We start from the raw sequence: 19,640 nt of genomic DNA, 5'->3' as shown, positions 1-19,640 counted from the left end.
AGGCCCAAAGATATGGACTTTAAGCCCAATAAATTTATTACTCGAATCTTAGACCTATATCCCAAATTTTGGGATAAAGATGTCATTAGTTTCCATTTCCTTTTATTTTCATTTATCATATATGCGATCTTTATTTAGCTTGTAAAAAATGGTAAATTTGATCATTGATGACATAATTATATATTCATGTCATTTTGAAGGATTTTTCCTTGTTATTTTATATTATTTCAATATCCTTTCCTTTTAGTCTGTTTTGGCGTTGATGAAAGTGTCGTAAGCACGACTTAGCCAAAAAATAGAGATCGAGAGAAAAATAAAGGCAAAAACTTATGTGAGACGGTCTCACGGATCGTATTTTGTGAGACAGATCTCTTATTTGAGTCATTCATGAAAAAGTATATATTACTTTTTATTGTGAATATCGGTAAGGGTGACCCGTCTCACAGATAAAAATTCGTGAAAACATCTCACAAGAGACCTACTCAAAAATAAATTAGGGGAGCAAGATAATATATTAGGGAGGAAAGTGAAAAATATATTTATTTTTAGCACCTAGTCAATAAAATTAAAAAAATTGAGGGAGACGATTGCATCCACCCGTCGCCCTTGACTCCGTCACTGATTGTACGTGAGGACTAAATTGAGATTTGTTTCGTTTGATTAAAAGTCATATTTATTTTTGCCCGCAAATTTTCAACCAACAAATATGGAGAATTTAAAATATTGAGAACGAATGAGTTAAGACCTTCTACTCTCCATAGTCTTTGGGTATTAAATTATTGAGATAACCTAATGTTTATTTGTGACTGAACGACGTAAATTGGTTGTCTTGCTTGTGTAAGATTTATTTAGCTAAATAAAATTCAGATTCTTTTTGTTTTTTTAAGGTCAAAGGACAAATATGTTCACTTTTTTTTAAAGAAAAATTCTACCTAAGCAAATAAAATTATATTTAGAACCGAAAGTCGACATGTTTTTAAAAATAAAATTAGCAAGAAATTAATAAAACATTCATATTCAATACCCAAAGCTTAAAATATACATTTTCTCGATGATTTTGGTTTTTCCTTTTTATTTTATTTTATTTGCTTAGATAAAATTTTAAAAAAATCACATACACTATTTTCCTACCAAAAACAAAAATCGTCGAATTCATTCTCAAACCCACCATATCAGGTTGTTAGTTATTTCGGTGGTCAATTTCAATTTTTAGCAAAAAAAGATCGAAATTGAAAAGACATGCAATTTATTATGCTAAGACTACATATTAACTCATAATATAAATCAAATTAGAAGAAAAAAATGCTAGTTACGAGGCCAAAAATGTAATTTTTCTAACGCAATCAAGAATGTATCTCCTATCAAATGTGATTCCATGTAATGCATTCTTTTGATTTAAATGAAACTGATATGATGTGGTGTAATAATTGTTTAAATTAGAATAATGATCGAATTGTAATATTTGAGTTGCACTATTATTATCATCTATAAATTTTGATAAAATAACATAAGTTCGGTCTTACAATTGATATCATAACAAAATTTGATGGACATATTGAAATTGATTTTGACTTGAAATCATAAATAATAAGTGATATGCTAAGAAGTGGTGAACTTTCAAACAACTACTTCACGTTCTTCTTGCTGCCTTTTCCTTTTCCCCGTCAAACACTTGGAAAAACACTAAGACAACTGAAAAATGTTCCGCGCATAAATAAATTTTGTTGCACAACATATGACAAATTACCAATTCAGGCACCGGCCCTAGCCAGGAACGATGCCTGGTCAGGGGTCACATTTGTTAGTTTGGGTTGGAGATTTTACGCATGTATTCTCTATATAAATTTTTTTTGCTATTAAAAATTTTATATATTCGGAGAGATTATATTAAAATTTAAAATTTTAAAAACATTTGATATTATTTTTTTTGCTATTTAAAGTATTGATAACTGGTGATACACCCATTAGAGCTCGGGTTATGGATGACCCGAGATATTATATGGATAGTCCAAATCAAGGTAAATATGCAGATTGAATTCGTCAGAGACTGGGCAGGTGAATGCCAGTGACATCTTCTCCTGGGGTTATCAAAAGCTCGGGATCTCTTACAAAGCTCCTGGATGATTTCTACTCGGGCTACCTCTATAACAGTATTGCACTCGAGTGTTAGAGTAGGTAAGATATTGTCTCGATAATCGTTCCTGACAAAATCATACTGATGTGACACGATGAAAAAGTAGGATGACATGACAGGAAGTCAACATCCAAGTCTACAAGTGGTAAATAGGCACTGAAAACAAGGAAAAATCATAATTTTCTTTCTTATAAATAACAGGTTCTTCTTGCATTAAAGATTATTCAATCATATATATTCACACATACACTTACACCAGTAGCATTTATTTCTCTCCTAAGCTACATTGGTTATCTTCATTATCTTTCACCTGCTGACTTAAGCATTGGAGTGGCCACGCCGGACACCCCTCCGGCGCCCATTCACGAGTTCATCTTCTTGTTTGCAGGATATGGTTGCAACTATATTATATAGAAATATACATTCACCACAAGATATATCTACTTGCTCATCTTCCCAAAGCAAACTCTTATCAGATTCGGTGGATTGTCCCGACACTGCTCACCCGATTCACCCGGATATCATCAATAACTTATAAAAAAATAGTTTATTAGGGTATTATAGATGAAAATTACTAAAATAAGTTTATTGACATTTTTATTGAACAAAAAAATAAAATATTTTGTCGTCATTTGAGCAGAAATTATATTTTTGATTTATCAAAAACCATATCATAACACGAATATTAATTTATTTAGATTTCTTAAACTTAATAATATAACATATTTATTATTTGTAAATTGGACAAATTTTATCCTTAGCATCACATTGAAAATTTTGATTGTCATTTCTAGCTTATGACACGTGGAAAAAGCCATTAAAAATCATAACCCTACTAACCCACTGGAATTCGGAAAGTGGGATTTGGGTTGGTAAAAGGGTAGTCAATTTGAAGAGAGTTTCAAAACCGGAATTTATCTTATAGCATGCCAAGTCTTCCACTAGCACTAAAAAAATCGAGGTCAAGAGGATCATTGTGATTAAGTTTTGAAGTTGACATCAACAAGTACATTTCTTGGTTTATGTTTAATCATATATTGTTGAGCTTATAAAAATTGATAAACGTATCACTCATGTCAACACGATCGCACGTCAATTTTACGTTTAGAATTATATATATAATTTTCCGTGATAATTATTTTTCTCGATAACAATATAATCCAGTTTCATACCTATTTCATACCTCTGTATAGGTATGTATTGATCGAGTTAAGCCAAGATGGTGTGTACCCGCTTGAATACTATTAAAATTAATGTAGCTGCGGCTGTGAATGGTGATTTGTCTTACTAGGGGGTGGGTCGGGATGTGGAGTGGGTGCGTCTTTTTTCAGGTCGATGATATATTCCATGATATAACTGAAGGCGGCGATCAGATTCCAGGATGGCGGGTGGATAGTTGGAACAGATGCCAAAAATGTGGTGAATGACGTCTTGGCTACGGCACCTAGAGCACTGGAAGCATCAATCTTTTCTGAAATTAGTCGGTTATGTCTGCAAAAGTTCCACAATCTGCTGTCCATTTCTCCTCAAGATTAACTAATGGAGTGTGGCAGACTCTGTTGCTAGGTTAGTTTTAGATGTAAGGCATGAATTTCATTGGGTTGATGTCTTACGCCAAACAATGTTCATGTGTTTTGTTGGATATTGCTGCATCAAGAGAAAGTTTTTTTTTTGCTTTTTTCGGATTTTATTTAGCTGAGAAGGATTTTTTTTTTTTTTTTCCCTACGGAAAGTAAAACAATTATAAATATAAATTAAAGATATTTCGGGAACAAGGATTTTCGTATTAGAAATGGTAGAATTGTTTAATATATTTAATCTATTTAATATATATATATATATATATATATATGATTTTTAAATATAACTTAATAGATTTTAACTTGTGATAATATATATTTAGGATTTCTTTCCTAAATATCATTAACATAATATCGAAAAGTAATTATGATTGTTTATTAATTTTAATTTTTTTTATTATGCAGTGCCTAAAATTTAAAAAATATATAATTTTTAGTGGAATGGTAATATTTTTTTCCTAAATATTATTAAGAAAATAATTTTGATGATTTATTAATTCTTAAATATATTTTTTTATAATGTAGTGCCTAAAATTATATAATTTGTGATATGTCCAATCCGGATTGGACTAGTCGGGTCTTGAGACAAATCCCGAGTTTGGCCAAACACGTCCCTGTTATCATCCCTAGTTTTGTACAACTTTCACTAAATAGTTCAATAGTGTATATCCAACTATGTTTACTATATATAAAGTATACCTTAACGACCAGATTTTGTGACACAAATTGAAAATTCTCAAATCAACTTAAAAAATATCATACGAACCTATATTGGCTAATGCAGACCTAAATCTAATCACCATGCTAAATGCATGATTTCATGTCTATTTCACTTCTAGCCACCATAGAAAACGCAAAAAAAGTTGCATGATACGAAAATTTTCCCAAGTGCAAAGTGGAAGATGCAGACGTAGATTCATCTGATTGGTCCGTATACTACACACTTCAGAGCCTCAAATCAAAGAAGTGGGAGAGCTTTATCACATTAATTTAATATCTCTGTCTCATGAATTTCGATTATAATTTTAATAAAGAAATAATTAACGAAATTTTAAATTCATATATTACTAATTTACACAAAATAAAATGAATATTAAATACATTCATTATTGAGTGAACATGAAATATGTTCTAATTAACATAAAATACTACAAAATATGAAAAAAAAATTATGATATTGCTTCTCTGAAATTAAAAAAATATATTTGAAATTCATTATTGAAATCATTCATCCAAATGCACAAGAAGAATTTCAATTATAATTTGTAAGAGGGTTGAGTCCCCACCATCCTACAATTGATCATAAAGCACCACTTCCGGCCCACATCGCACCTTCGCCACTATCTAATTCTACATTCACATTTCTGAGACTAGATTATCGAAGAAGCTACTTTCGGTGTATCCTAGTACTATAAATAGGGACCTTATTTTGGGTTTTGAGACATAAGTACTCACTTGTGTCGTTATACATCGTATGGTTAACATCTTTTTAACAAAATAAAAGAGAATAGAGAACAAGAAAATGGCACAATACACCATGATTGGAGCTGCATTATCAGTCATGCTACTTGTGGACCTTGTGTTTGCCGCTAGAGTGGGAAATACGTTTAATGAAGGAGGAGGTGGGGGTGGTGGGGGAGGTAGGGGCGGTGGAGGGGGAAGTGGGTCGGACCTTGGCTCAGGTTCAGGTTATGGGTCTGGGAGTGGTGAAGGATATGGTTCTTCCGGATATTATAATGGTGGAGGCGGAGGTGGAGGTGGGGGTGGAGGCGGCGGCGGTGGAGGATCAGCCAATGGTTATGGTTCGGGATATGGGTCTGGTGAGGGTGAAGGATATGGTTCGGCTGGTGGGTTAGGAAAGGGTGAAGGATACGGAGGTGGTGGTGGTGGTGGTGGTGGAGGCAGAGGTGGAGGCGGTGGCGGAGGAATAGGAAACGGTTCGGGAAGAGGCTCAGGGTATGGGAGCGGCAGTGGATCGGGATATGGAAGTGGATGTGGAACAGGTGGTAGCGGTGGTGGTGGAGGTGGAAGAGGCGGAGGAGGTGGCGGTGGCAGCACCTCAGGCAATGCCTCTGGTTATGGTAGCGGCTCTGGCAGTGGGTCTGGCTATGGTTCGGGTAATGGTGGGGATGGTAAATATGATCAGCCGTGAGCTAATAATAGATCGCACGCAAGAAACTATAATTTCATAGTAATAATGGAAACAAAATTGCACGGCTTCACCAACTTCAGAAGGTCCTGTTATCAAGTGGCGAACCTTGCACTTTCGTTTGTTTCATTCTCACATGAGGTCATTATAGATATCGTTACCAAACATGTATGTATCAGTGTGAAATAATATCATAATACACTCAGTGTTACCTCTTGTCTCGTGCTAAACATACACACAGTACTCACCAACCAATCCTTCCTATCCCCCATACAAAAAAAGACTCCATATAAGAACTCCTACAAACTATCTCGATCACTCTCGAAAAATGTTTTTACTCAAAATAGATAGCTAGAACCTCTAACAAGATATACATAAGAATATCTTTCTCTAAAAATGGAGTCCGATTCATCTCCCTTCGTGGGGTGGTTAGTACAATCTCGGGTGGTTAGTACAATCGGTGTGCTTCCAAAACAATATTGGATAAAATCAAAGGTTTGGTTTCATTTCAATCGCCCGGATCCACCATAAAATTTTCAACACAGATAATTCGGTGTTTACCAGATTTATATTTGGCATATATCCATTTGTAGCAAAAATAGCTAAGCTGAGTCCTTGCGACACAGAAAATCTTGATCACTCCAAAAACCCAAATAAATTCACAAGTTGCCTAAAGTTTGACTATGCCCCAAGACACGACAGGTGCTTAATGACATACCCGAATAGAAATTGCATCAGTATGACCTAATTCGAGTTAGTGATACCAATCTTCTACTAGGTTAGAGTCATACGAAATGTCAACTAGCAATAAGATTTTAGGTATCACAGCAACCTACCCACAAGTTGGTGTAGGCAGTCATTTACCAAAATATTCCCAAAGAAACTACTTGTAAAATTATCGAACATCATAGTTCAATCAATTTAAAAGGTGGAGCATGAGAAGCTCTCAATACACCTATGAGAACAGAAACAAATTTAGAAGGCACTAACAAAGGAACGATAGAATTGAACAAGTCTACTCCATTTACTAAACTTTGAAATAAACTAATATCAGTTAGTTTATCATGTAGTTCAGGCATAAAAAATTACAACACCGTACAGACATCTGAATAAATGTATGAATTTTATCGATGTTTGGTATAATGTTGCTGAACCAAAAACTTCTTCAAAATACACTTGTTACCAGAAATATAGTCAACTGAAAATCTCTCAAGGAAACTTAGATTTTAGCCCCATCTTGTATCAAAATTTCAGCAAAAGAAAAGATATCCAGAAATTTGCCAGCAGTTGCAAACGAGGAATGAAACTCAGGGTCATTCAATAACAAATTTTGACGACTAGAAGAGAAATAAAGGAGTATCCCATCACCTCTCCGAAACTGACGCAACTTTTTGCAATATCATGGATTCAGCTGTACGAACAGCTCTTTCAGGCCCAGTAATGGTAACTTTTCTGCAAGAAGTTATAAGGCATGAGGATATACTTGGTATGCACTTTCAACAATCAGGAGGCATGTTTTCATATTTTCATACCTATCTGAAGTCCCAGACAAAAAATCACCCCTGTCAGATATCTTTACCCTAGCCCCACTAAGCTGTGAAGCAAAGAATCTCAGTGTCAAAAAAGTCACATACCAAAGTAGAATCCAAGCTTATAAACAAACCTGACTGATCTCCATGATATTACGTCCTCCGCGGCCAACTACAATCCCTATATGTTCGTCCGCAACACCAAGAGTCACAGAACTGCTATCTTCCTGCATTATAACACTACACTAGTTAGTAAAACAAACCAAATACTGAGACTTCAAAGGAAGTAGAAGTATCAGTGCTCTACCATAATCACTTAATGACAGGCACCCTGACATTCAAAAGAGACTACAAAGAGCTATTTAACAGAAACCGGTTTAACAAATGATCCCAAATTACAGTTGTCTATGCAAATATAAACCCCTGTAAACGTCTATTTTAAAATATTTACCATTCAAGAGTAAAGAAGAATTACTTATTATAAATATTAAAGGACCAATAGGTGGCCTACGGAAACCCAATTCTGTTACAGTAGAACATGATTTCCCCTTTAAAGAACTACACAAAGTCCATTTTTTTATCAGAGAGTCCAGATACGTCAATTATAATACTTAAGTAAATAAACATGCTCGGTATGAACTAATAGACTAGCTTCAGGTAAAAATATTTCTTTGAGGCTTTAAAGCTGATAGATCTAGAAAGGCAACCAAAAGATAAAACAATGCAAAATTACAACAGATCTCTTAGGGGGCAATTATTGTTTTTCTCATTTCTGTTTTCCTTGCCTTTTTGTTCTAGCTTGCGGAATAATGAGAACTACAAGTGCTTCAGGTAAAACTTGAAACAAGTGCTAGTAGGAGAAATATTCATATATATTTTTTGAAAATTAAAAGGATAAATAGTGCATTAATAAGGTGTTATCTTTATCTTTATGCATGCGTAAATAATTTAGTTAATAAAATAATTATTAATGAAATTAACTAATATCATAAAATATCAATATCTGCAAAATATTATACATAAATAGACAAACAATATGCATAAATAACAAATAAAATAATGATAAGAAAATATAATATGTTAAAAATGTTATATAAAATATTTTAAAAAGACATAAGACAAAAATAATAAAATACGCATATAATGATTATTTTATCCACGTCTTCATGAGTTATTATTATAACTTCTTAAATATATTTTTAAATTTGTGCTAAATTCTTGTTCCTTAAATTAATTACAGATCTTCCGGTTGTGTTCTGGATTTTTCAGTTCATTATTAATCGTAAAACAAGTGCTCCAAACATGACTAAATTCAGGTTTTCAGTTTTTGGAAAAATATAAAGGGTATGTCTCTAGTACTCCAAAAATGTGTGAATGTGAACATTTCAGCAAAACGAAGGTTGACAACAGACCTTGCTAAGAGACCTGTTATTCTGATACTTTACTCCAGCTCCGTTAGGTCTGTAGTTCATTGCAGTGTATGCAACTGCTGAAAAAGGGTAATTACATCAAATGCTAAAATTTGTGACTCTGAAATGAAGTAGACATATGAAAGAAACAAAACCAAGTAAAAAAATCAGAAAGCCTTATTTTCGAGTACTTTATCAAGTGAACTAACACTAGATCCTATATTTAATACTCTAGTAGCAGCAATGCACAACTCACATCATATTGTTCAAACATGATGCAGTCGAGAAAATAAAATGAAGTATCAAAAGGCAGTGTCATCACTTTCTCTTTTTGAAAGGTAAATATTAAAATGCTTCATTTAATGGGACCAAAGAAGTGCCTCCCACATACACTAAAAGGTGTTATGTATCATCTATACATGTGTGCACATCATCTAGCAATTCATCACACGATATGAAACTATCAATGGAGTATTCATTATCTCAAAAGAATTGAACTAGCAACAGGCATAGAGCCATAGCTACCCATAAAGCACTCAATTTTCCAAAAGAATTAAGAGCTCATAACAATAATTTTGCATAACTAATGCAGCACTGCATTTGAGTATTTTACCTCAAATTTTGGAGTACCGTATGGAAGCCATCAACTAACCGACACGACGGAATGATAGACACTAAAGGATGCATGCATCTTATAAAATTGAATTGGTTTGATATTTGATTCTTGATATATCTGAGAAAGACTTTACATAACGGCATTGCAGAAGCACATTCCTATGTTTAGTTCATGTTTATCTATTATACTTAATATCTTCGCACTGGGTGTCTAATGTCATGTCACTAGAAGGATGCATGCATCTTATAAAATTGAATTAGTTTGATATTTGATTCTTGATATATCTGAGAAAGACTTTACATAACGGCATTGCAGAAGCACATTCCTATGTTTAGTTCATGTTTATCTATTATACTTAATATCTTCGCACTGGGTGTCTAATGTCATGTCACCTTTCTTGGGAATGCTTTAATCTGAGGAATCGGTGTCTTTTATAACAAATAACATGAAGATAAAATGGGCGAGAAGATGAAAAGAAATTTGGAAGAGGGTGCTTACATTTTATAGAGGCAAGGGCCTTAATGGTATACCATTTATTTCTACTCTGGCATGCAATAATTAGATCGTTTATATTTATTTCACTGAACGTGTTTTATGTTCAAAATTTCATTATGTGGATATTTGCAAAATCTGGTTCACATATTTAATCATAAAGATTAATAATATTTTATTCTATTAAGTTAGGGTGCCTACTATAGCAACTAAAATAATAAAAAAAATTAATTAATTAATTAACCACATATTAGCAATATTGATCAATGAGGACAAAGGGTTAATAAGTAGATTCAGTACCAATACAAGAAATAAGAATAAGTGAATTATATGGGAGATCAAGATGCTAGTAGAACAAAGATTTTTTCTAATACATAAATTTAAAAGGTTAAAATATAACATGCAAAAGCAGATGGTAACCCTTCGTAGGTGAGCATTTGATTGTGAACTTCATAAAGCCTGCTAGCCTATCCATTTTATCACTCCAGCACATCAGTTCTATTATAGAGAATATCATCAACTTACACAATGTGGGCTTGTTATGATTTGGGAAATACATATGCTCGCAAGAAACAGGATAAGTAACTATATACAAGGAAAGTTAAAGCATCACAAAAACAGTGAGGTGACATAAAGTAATTGTTTGTAGTACCTAAGGTTGCTAATTATATCAAACAAAAATAACACAAAACTTCCACCAATGAGGAAGAGAAAATGGAAAAGGTTACGCTAAGAAAAACTAGTACCTGCATAAGAAAATGGAGCATTCACAGATTGGTTATAGTATGAATCGGCTACCAGTTTCAGGAGGATCAGCTCAATTGCCCGCATTTGTTCTCTTAAAGTACCAGTCACTGTCACTAACCTATCATGCAGACCAGGGAAATAGTTGTCCTGGGGAGATATCTTGATTCCAGCTCGAGAGTCTTCAATCAATGACCTGTTCCAAAAAGTTACAACATTGAAGCAATAGTCCAAGAGTAAATGTGAACTATAAACACATACACGGTTACCCACAAAAGCACATCTGCAGATATAAAAAAAATTCTGTGCACATGCCCATCACGAAGTCCTTCAAAATAAATTCATATCAAAGCATGTTTTAGCAAGCCTGTAGAGCTTCAATGTACAACTCAAACAATTCCTAATCCATTTAATGTTAATTTTTTAGAAACAAAATCTATTACGTTAATGCTACATGATGGAGCGAGTAATCACAACTTGATAAATTTGATCCAACCTAGGCAAATTTCTGCTTATAGTAAGAAGGTGAATAACAGTCCCCTCACCGGCATTTGCAGCTCTCAATCCCCTCCAACCCTAAAACAATTATTGCCCTCATGGGCTGTGCAAAATTCAATGTTCTTCCATGAAGAGGCATAGCATTTAGAAGCATGAAAAAAACCATGCACAGCACGGTGCAAGCTTGTTGCTTTTCTTAAGAGCAACATTCATGGCTCATCGTTTCAACAACTCGAGCACATGGTCCCTTCAATACAAATGCAAGGTGAACTTTTAGTCACGCCTTTATCAACAAAGCCCTAATTCCTCTGGTTTTGCCTGTGTCATTTTCTTCTCCTTCATCATCTACCCTTCCGTCTTTGCTCTCTTCTTTTTCTCTTTTCTCTTCGATCTGTTACCAGCACTTCCTTATATCTTACTAAAACAGAATATGCATTGGCCCTCTTTTTATTTTTCTGCATATTACTTTTTTCGGCCTACTAAAATTTGTAATTTGAGTGTTGAGAGTAATGAAATATATGTATTTTAAGGTCCAAGACTAAACAACTATCACATCTTTTCTTTTCTAACAGTTTAAAATATCTTCCTCGTTCAAATATATAGAAGTCTCCTGCTCTATTGTTAACTGTACCATCACTTACATGAAAAAAAAAACTTAGTATTTGTGTGTCTCGTTATCATTGAGCTCTAAATTTAAGATCATGGAACCAAACATTTCATCATCCGCCTCGTAGCCTTTGTAGTTAATGGTGGTTTTAGACCATATAAACAAAACGGATGTACAAAATCTAAACGTGTCTACAAATTTTGGAAAGAAATACGACTCTTCAATAAATATGGAAGAATTAAATACTTTTTTTTTCATTTTAGAAAGATATTGTAAGCTGTTTTGATGACAGGAAATAACTTAAGAAACGCATACATTTCCCAGGTTAAGAGTTCTCTATATTGGCCAAGCATTAGGTTTAGTCAATTTCAAAAGTCCCCCATTCTATCCATTCAATACATGTCAGCATTAGTAAGCAATCTGATGATCCAGGCAAACATGAAAACCCCCACCAACTTTTTTTCTGATTGACAGGATGCTAAACAATATACTCCATATTGATTCTATTCATAAGCTGGGGCAACAGAGATTGTTTCCTCCTTCAAAATTTCAATTCTTCAATCAACTAAATGAATTTCCCAGTCAAGCTATTTAACACGCAAGAAACTTTTTGACATAGGAAAAGAAGATAAGAAATACAGCTCTTGTCTGATATTTTAAGAATTTTAAAGTCAACATAAAAATAAGAATATTTTAGCTGCTTCTGCATTTAAGACAATGAAATTCTGAATCTGCTGAGAGCAGATAGTCAACTATTCACTGGATATAGAGTTAAGATTGTCAAATATTTTGGCAACCTAATAATGGAGCAGCAATAGACACTTATAATTAACAATCGTTGAAATAATACGGGATCAACTTTCAGCTGACATCGAGAAGTAGGCACATTGATATGTTTTAAACATTAAAAACATAATTTTTGGCCAAATCAATTGAACTGACATATATATATTCACCATGAGATCATTAATTAAAGGTAATTCCAGTAACACTAGATAAATGTTTTAAAAGATTTGAAAAGAAGTCATACCTTATGATGGCACCACCCTTCCCAATTATTCCACCACAAGAGCTATTGGGTACAACTAGTCTAATTTTCGATTCTGGATCAACTTCATCACCCTCCGCAACATAAAACTAAATGCGCACAGCAATAGAATTCTTAATGTAAACTCAAATGCTCCTCTTGAAAACTGTTTAAAGTGATTTGTTACCTCATCCAGCAATTTAGAAAAAATGAACTCCACAGCCTTTAATACTTCATCAACCATTCCGGAGACCATGATAATCCTATCGGATGTACCAGGAAAATATTCAAAGTTCCGTGACAACTGGATACGTGCTCCAGACTGGGACTGGATATCATTTATGGTTGAACCACCTTTTCCTATTACAGAACCAGCTTCAGCATTTGATAAAAGGAACCTGAGATGAGTGGTTTTCTCTGCATCGTCTGCAAATTAACAAATAAACTTTTAAAAATGTGGAAAAGGAAAGATGCCAGTAAATTAGAAAATAAGGGCATACGTGTCCTGAAGTATAAAAAAGAGTATAATCAAGTTCCACTGCAATTTGTGAGTAAGTATCAGCCGAATGTATTTCTGTTGTGGAGATCATCAGCAGATGAATCACTAAGTTTCTAATTCAGCACCACATCATACTTCAATATCTAAGCACAAATTGCCTTATGGATACTGCAGACTCAATGGGCAAATCACTTATGACATACTATTATTAAACATGCGCTTCCATCCCAAATTCTACATAAATACTGACCAAAAGGATAGGATAGTCTGACACAGCACCATATTAACCCAACTTGGTTAATAACTCGTGTGTAACATATCTGATGCACAAGATTACATTTCATGGTATGTATATCATTGACACGGTTCTATGTCCTTATCAATATACAATTCTACAAGTCCCCTTCGGAGATTTATTCTAGCCAGAATGTTAACTTTGTTTAGAAAGTTCAAAACTAGAAATCCCATAACAACGCCAGTAAATTTTCCACGACAAAGATGAGAAATACTGCCACATCTGTATGCAATCACACTTTGCGAGCACTAATAATATAAGTTCAACCGTTCAGTACACAATAGTGTCCTTATAAGCAAAAATTTCACGTTGAAATGCCAGTCAAATAGGATTAAAGATGTTATCAGTATTAAATTGAAGTCATGCACACTAAGTCAAAGCATACACAGAACTTCCAGGTGTAAACTATCTCTAAGAAGGTCTTATAAGAATCTCATACTAGAAAAGGGTTTGAGTCTTTGTACAGGAAGATATGGGATAATACAATTCAGGGGTTTGAGTCTTTGTACAGGAGGATATCGAATAATACAAACCCCTGAACAAATCAAAGTAATTTGAATAGTCAATGATCAATATCTTCATGTGTTGCAGCTTCAACATATCCGCTACACAAACGTCAACAATGAAGATGACATTAGCATGTTGAAACTAGTCATTTCACACTCCCTTAGACTTCTCCATTTTAGTTCTCCAGTTTCAACAATACCACCTGTTCCACTCCAACTTCTCAAACTTGTGAAACATAGTGCAAACTTGGGAATAATATTACTCTAGAGCGAACACATTTCCTATTCAATCTTATGACAGCTATGATATCCCCATAAGAAAATCGCATTAGGCAAAATGGCAGGATAATGTGCCTCTAACATTTATGATAGAAAGAAAAGGTGTTATCAAAGAGACTTTCTACTCAAGTAAGTCTACTATGCGAACAACTTAAAAATTTATATTAAATAGATAAAAAAAATTATAAATATCAGAAAACAAGAGAAAATAACTTGTCACATAACAGAGATAAAGATTTCTAAAGATTAGAATTAAACAACTATAATCAACATTACCAGTATTCTACACCTTCTTTACTTGAAATACTTGCACCACCAAAATTTCAGATTAAATTATTGTCTCATCAAATATATGCTCACACAAAAACTGAAGTCCTGCCTTTTTTCAATATTTTGTCACAGATGAATAGGTTCAATTAAATTTAAATGGGAAAATAAAGAAATCCAAGTATCCCATGGAGGAGCTCGAATTCAAGCATAAAAAGCAGAAAGTTGATTGATTAAAACTATACGGTACTTTTACAGTTGAAACAATTGAAATTTAGCAAAATAACTGAAAAAATCTCATCACAATGCATAGATATATTTTCTAAGTAAATTTATTTTGTTGAAATAAAAATGCATATCCAACTTCTATTTGATAACACAACCACAGTTAATTTGTAAGTCTTCCAAAAACAGTGCACAAAACTTCAGTAACTATACTTCAGTTTCAGCACACCTTGGTTCCGGCAACCAAAGTCAAACACATGTCTCTAATTACCCAAAATTTACACAAAATCTCCAATACTAGGATTCTACAAGGCTCTGAACGACAATAACATGTAGCGTAAAAAAAACACACATTACATTAACCTCGGGTCACATTTCCAAGTCACGCAGCAATTCAAATACGAAAGTAAGTAAAGTGCAGATTTACAGCTCAACACTTCCCAAACTAAACAGATCCAGGACCACAGATCTTCAGCAAATCGTAGAAAAAAATTAACAAAATAACAAACAAAAAAAATATCAATCGATCCGGCACCACATGGCACGCGCATTTACAATTTACACGTGAATTAGCGTCCAGACCTGGAGAAGGCGACGATTTGCGAGGCGGCGACCGATTCTGCTGAGATTCGGACGACGACGAATTGTAGAGAGATTCCTTCCCTTCCGCAGCCAAGGATTCCATCCTCTCTGTATGTACAGCTATACGAATCTACTTTCTGGTATATATATTGATACAGAGTTGAAAATGGCGATTTGGAGAAATCCGTATAGGTGGTAGATATAGAGATTTTTGTGTGCAGATAGAGTGAGAGAGAAGTTCAGGTGTGGAAAGAGGCGCTGTAAGAAATGGGAATGAGGATTCAAGCAAATGGGGAACTATGGGACTCGGCCACTTGGGATGGGCAAAAATCTTTTACGATAGCTAATCTTACGCAAAGGTTGGAACGGCACTCGGACTTGCACCCGACCCGTACGGAGTTGTCGAACCCACCCATTTGAAATATGGGTCGGGACGAGTTTCAGTTTATATTTTAAACTAGTTACATAAATAATTTTGGATTGTTATTGTATTAAATTAGAAGTTAAAACTTTATGGGTTTCCGCATATATTTGGACCTAAAAAATGAGTCGATTTAAATTACAGTAAGCCTAAAATATATAAAACAATATCCGTTATCGAATGATCGTATATCATATAACGTCTGTTTGATTTGAATTTTTTAAATCTAAACTTTCGAACTAACTTTTTCGATTTGTTTATTTTAAAATCAATCTAAATTATAGACAAATAAAAATCAATGAATAAAGTCAAAGGTACAACAAATATACACAGATATTTACAACAATTATATCTTGGAATTTTGTTATTAGATAGTGAGATTTTGTGTTAAATTTATATGAGATTTTGATAAATTTAATTTTTTTTATTAGATTTTTTATGTTTTAAGAATTGTTGCACAACTTATCGTTATATATGGAGTATAACTCGAAATTGAGACATACTAATTATTTGGTTTGATTTGTTTTATCCAATTATCTAAGAAGTTCGATAGTCCAAAATATTGTTCCGGTTGCTTCGAATCATAAATTATATAAAACGTAAAAATATGTTGAAAATGATGATGCAATATAATAGTGCCTCGGATGACAATACGAAATAGGTGAGAGTCAATGAATTTTCAATTTTTTATCTTAATGTTTCATTCATAATATTTTGTATTTTATTTTTATTGGTAAATCTTGATTTGAAACATTCGAAAAAGTCGTCAAAAATATGTACAATGTTTCTAGAAAGTTATTTAAATGTCATGGTAAGAGATGAAACTTATTTATAACTTTGTTTTAGCCTGCTCATCGATTAATTATTTAATAAAATTTTCATGAAAAATTGTTTATGAAATTGTCACTTCAAGATTTTATAAAATGGAGTATGATTATTTTTTTTTTATGTTGTACTCGAATAAAAACTTTGTCAAAGGAATTTATATGTTTTTTTGGGCTGTCAAATGACAATTTATAATATTTAAATTATTATTATTTTTTATTTTAAATGTTTTGTTTTTTCTAAAAAATTGATAAAAATAAACGTCGTATTTTATCAGTTTAAGCTAGTATTTAACCCGTGCGATGCACGGGATAATATTATTAAAAATTAGTGAATTGAATAAATATTTAAATTAAAAAATAATTTAATTATAAAAAATATTTTTCGCTAATTTTAAAAAACTTTCTTAAATACAACGCATGTCGATTAATTTTTTTGCTAATAATCATTATCATATATCAAAATTTTAGATTGTGTTAGCCTAAGACAATGACATGATGCTTATCGTATTTAGTGTATTGATGTCGGCCACCAAACTCGATACATATCAAATTCGTCTTATGTCCAAGAAAAATCAGATATGACCCAACATATAATTTCTCTCAACTTGAGCAAAAGCTATATTTATAACAATTGATTAATCATTATTATTATTAGAGAACTATGGAAGAAGTGGTTTTTTTTATTTAATTTTTAACAAATATAAATTTTTTAAAATTGAAATGATAAAATAAAATATAAACAAATCATTTATTATAATATAGTAAAGCCATGCAATTAATTCGATAAGATAAACGGTGATTCAGGTAAATTAAAAATTACATCATCACTCTATATATTTCGCATAGAGTGTTCTATTAATTATGATGATTGATGTTGTTGAAATCCGGGATGGTAGCTAGGAGGTTGGATCTTCACCTGGGGAGCTCGGATCGGACCTTCGAAATCTGGAAGCACAAACAAGAACGCTAGAAGGGGGCCGGAAGGTTGTTCCGGCGTAGCCCTTCCAACGCTCAAACCAGAGAATATAAAACTGAGAGAGTAACGTGTGTGCTGGAAGAATGTGAATATATCAATAAATAAACAATGAATGAAACATGGTATTTATAGGAGAAATAGAGAGTCGTGATTTGGTAGATTTAGATCATCAGAATCATGCGCAAAATTTGGCTAGATTTGGTTAGATTCTGCGCAAGATTTGGTTAGATCTTGACATGCCTTACTCTTTTAGGCTTTATTTCCGTGGGCTACCCGTTAATGCCTGAACAGAAGGTCTCTTAGGCAAGGTCCCGTCCCTATTCTGGACCCTATTGGAGCTCGACTCGGGAGGTCGGCCAAAATATGTCCAATCGACGCGATAACACCATATGGGAGGTCGGCTCGAAAACTCGTGGGAGGTCGGCCACGGAGCTCGGTCTGGGAGGTCGGCTCTGTCCTTTCTTCCTTGATGGGTGTTTTGGGATGTCGGCCTAGATGACCTCCCGTCAACTTCGTGCAAATGAAAAGAGTTCCTGCTAGCTTGCCAGGAGTTCCTGAACGCTGGATCACTCAAGAGTAGGCTGGCCTATCATCGATATGGGGTATCAATGATAAATATAATAATAATGTTAATAATTAATATTAGTTTTTTTAATTAATTTGCATGATATTTTATATGGTGGAAAATATATAGAACAAAAACACGTGGAGCTTGATAATAATTGAATACTGGTCTTAATTGATCATATTATATTAATAAAAATATAGATAGTATAGATATATGTGCTTTATAAATAAATATAAAGTATGACTTTGTAAAAGTAATAATATAATTTATTTAATTATTTGATTTTGTTTAAAAAAGTAAACTATAATTGATATTTTGACGATGATATGTATATATTTATTTAGGTTTTAAGTTTTGGAAAATACATTTTTTGCATATTTATAAACATTTTATATATTTTTTTTAAATTTTAAATTTGTAAAATAAATAAATAAATAAATATATATATATTTTATTATATAAATATTTAAAATTTAAATATTTTTACTTATATAAATATTTAAAATCTTTATAATTTATAATATATTATTTATGAAATTATAATATTTTTATATAATATAACGATTTTTCTGTACATTGGATTTAATTTTTTTTTGAAGGTAAAACTCAATGATTGGATTTAATTGATTTAAGGGTAAATTTGAAAAAAATACATCTGTCTATGTTTACTTTAAGATTCAGTACCTAAATGATTTTTTTTACAAATCAATACCTGACACACACTATAAATTAGTTTTAACTACCTAAAAAGATAAATTTACTTTTTGCCCTTTTATTATTTAAATAAAGATATAATTTTACCCACCAAATTAATTGTGTGTTTTCCATCCACCAAAGTATTAATACCTATTATGAGGTTTCAGATACTTGATTGTGTTATTTGAATACTCCAAATGAGTAAAAAAATATTATATTTTTGAAAAATCACCTTAAATTCAATCATTATTGGTTTTTCATTTAAAATTCATTATGATGAATTATTCATGTCATTTTATTTTTAAAAAAATATAGTTCTTCACTCATCATGAAATAAGATTAAGTACTTATTTAACATATAAAGTATCTATTTTGAAGTTTCAGATACTTGATTTAGCTCTATAAATACTCCAAATGTGTAAGAAAATATTGGATCTTCGAACGATCACCATAAATTTAGTCATTATATAGTTTGTCTTTTCATGAAAGGTGTATTTTGATGACTTATTCATCTCATTTAATATTTTTTTGTAAAAAAAATCAAATTCCAAACTAAGCATGTAAATATTAAAATACTTAGTTTTACTTGAGAAATACCTATTTTGAGTTTGCAAATACTTGATTTCATAAATGAGATACTGACAATATGTATTAAAATATTGGATATTCGAATAAACAAAGTAAATTCACCAAGTATTGGTATTTCAATGGAAA

At 32.5% G+C, this 19,640-nt stretch overlaps 2 protein-coding genes across 3 annotated transcripts; one reads left to right on the top strand and one right to left on the bottom strand.

Annotated features, from left to right (window-relative positions):
* The first annotated feature begins 5,115 nt into the window (after nt 1-5,115).
* LOC142517225 (uncharacterized) lies at nt 5,116-6,079 on the top strand. Its single transcript, XM_075619908.1, has 2 exons — nt 5,116-5,534; nt 5,571-6,079. The coding sequence occupies exons 1-2, from the start codon at nt 5,237-5,239 to the stop codon at nt 5,864-5,866; spliced, it is 594 nt and encodes a 197-aa protein (XP_075476023.1). The 5' UTR covers nt 5,116-5,236; the 3' UTR covers nt 5,867-6,079.
* A 784-nt stretch (nt 6,080-6,863) lies between these two features.
* On the bottom strand, nt 6,864-15,752 carry LOC142537875 (protein BTR1). Of its 2 annotated transcripts, none has more exons than XM_075643358.1 (8): nt 15,439-15,752; nt 12,973-13,211; nt 12,789-12,895; nt 10,656-10,849; nt 8,805-8,881; nt 7,527-7,619; nt 7,396-7,457; nt 6,864-7,315 (listed from the first exon to the last, which is right to left on the bottom strand). In XM_075643358.1, the coding sequence occupies exons 1-8, from the start codon at nt 15,539-15,541 to the stop codon at nt 7,228-7,230; spliced, it is 963 nt and encodes a 320-aa protein (XP_075499473.1). In that variant the 5' UTR covers nt 15,542-15,752; the 3' UTR covers nt 6,864-7,227. The 2 variants fall into 2 exon arrangements, with proteins under 2 accessions (XP_075499473.1, XP_075499477.1); XM_075643362.1 differs by having other exon boundaries at nt 8,805-8,878.
* Nucleotides 15,753-19,640: the final 3,888 nt, after the last annotated feature.

Source organism: Primulina tabacum, chromosome 1 (assembly GCF_025594145.1).
Source record: "Primulina tabacum isolate GXHZ01 chromosome 1, ASM2559414v2, whole genome shotgun sequence".
Taxonomy (NCBI): domain Eukaryota; kingdom Viridiplantae; phylum Streptophyta; class Magnoliopsida; order Lamiales; family Gesneriaceae; genus Primulina; species Primulina tabacum.
The sequence above is the reverse complement of the archived record's forward strand: the minus strand, read 5'-3'. Positions and strand labels throughout refer to the sequence as shown.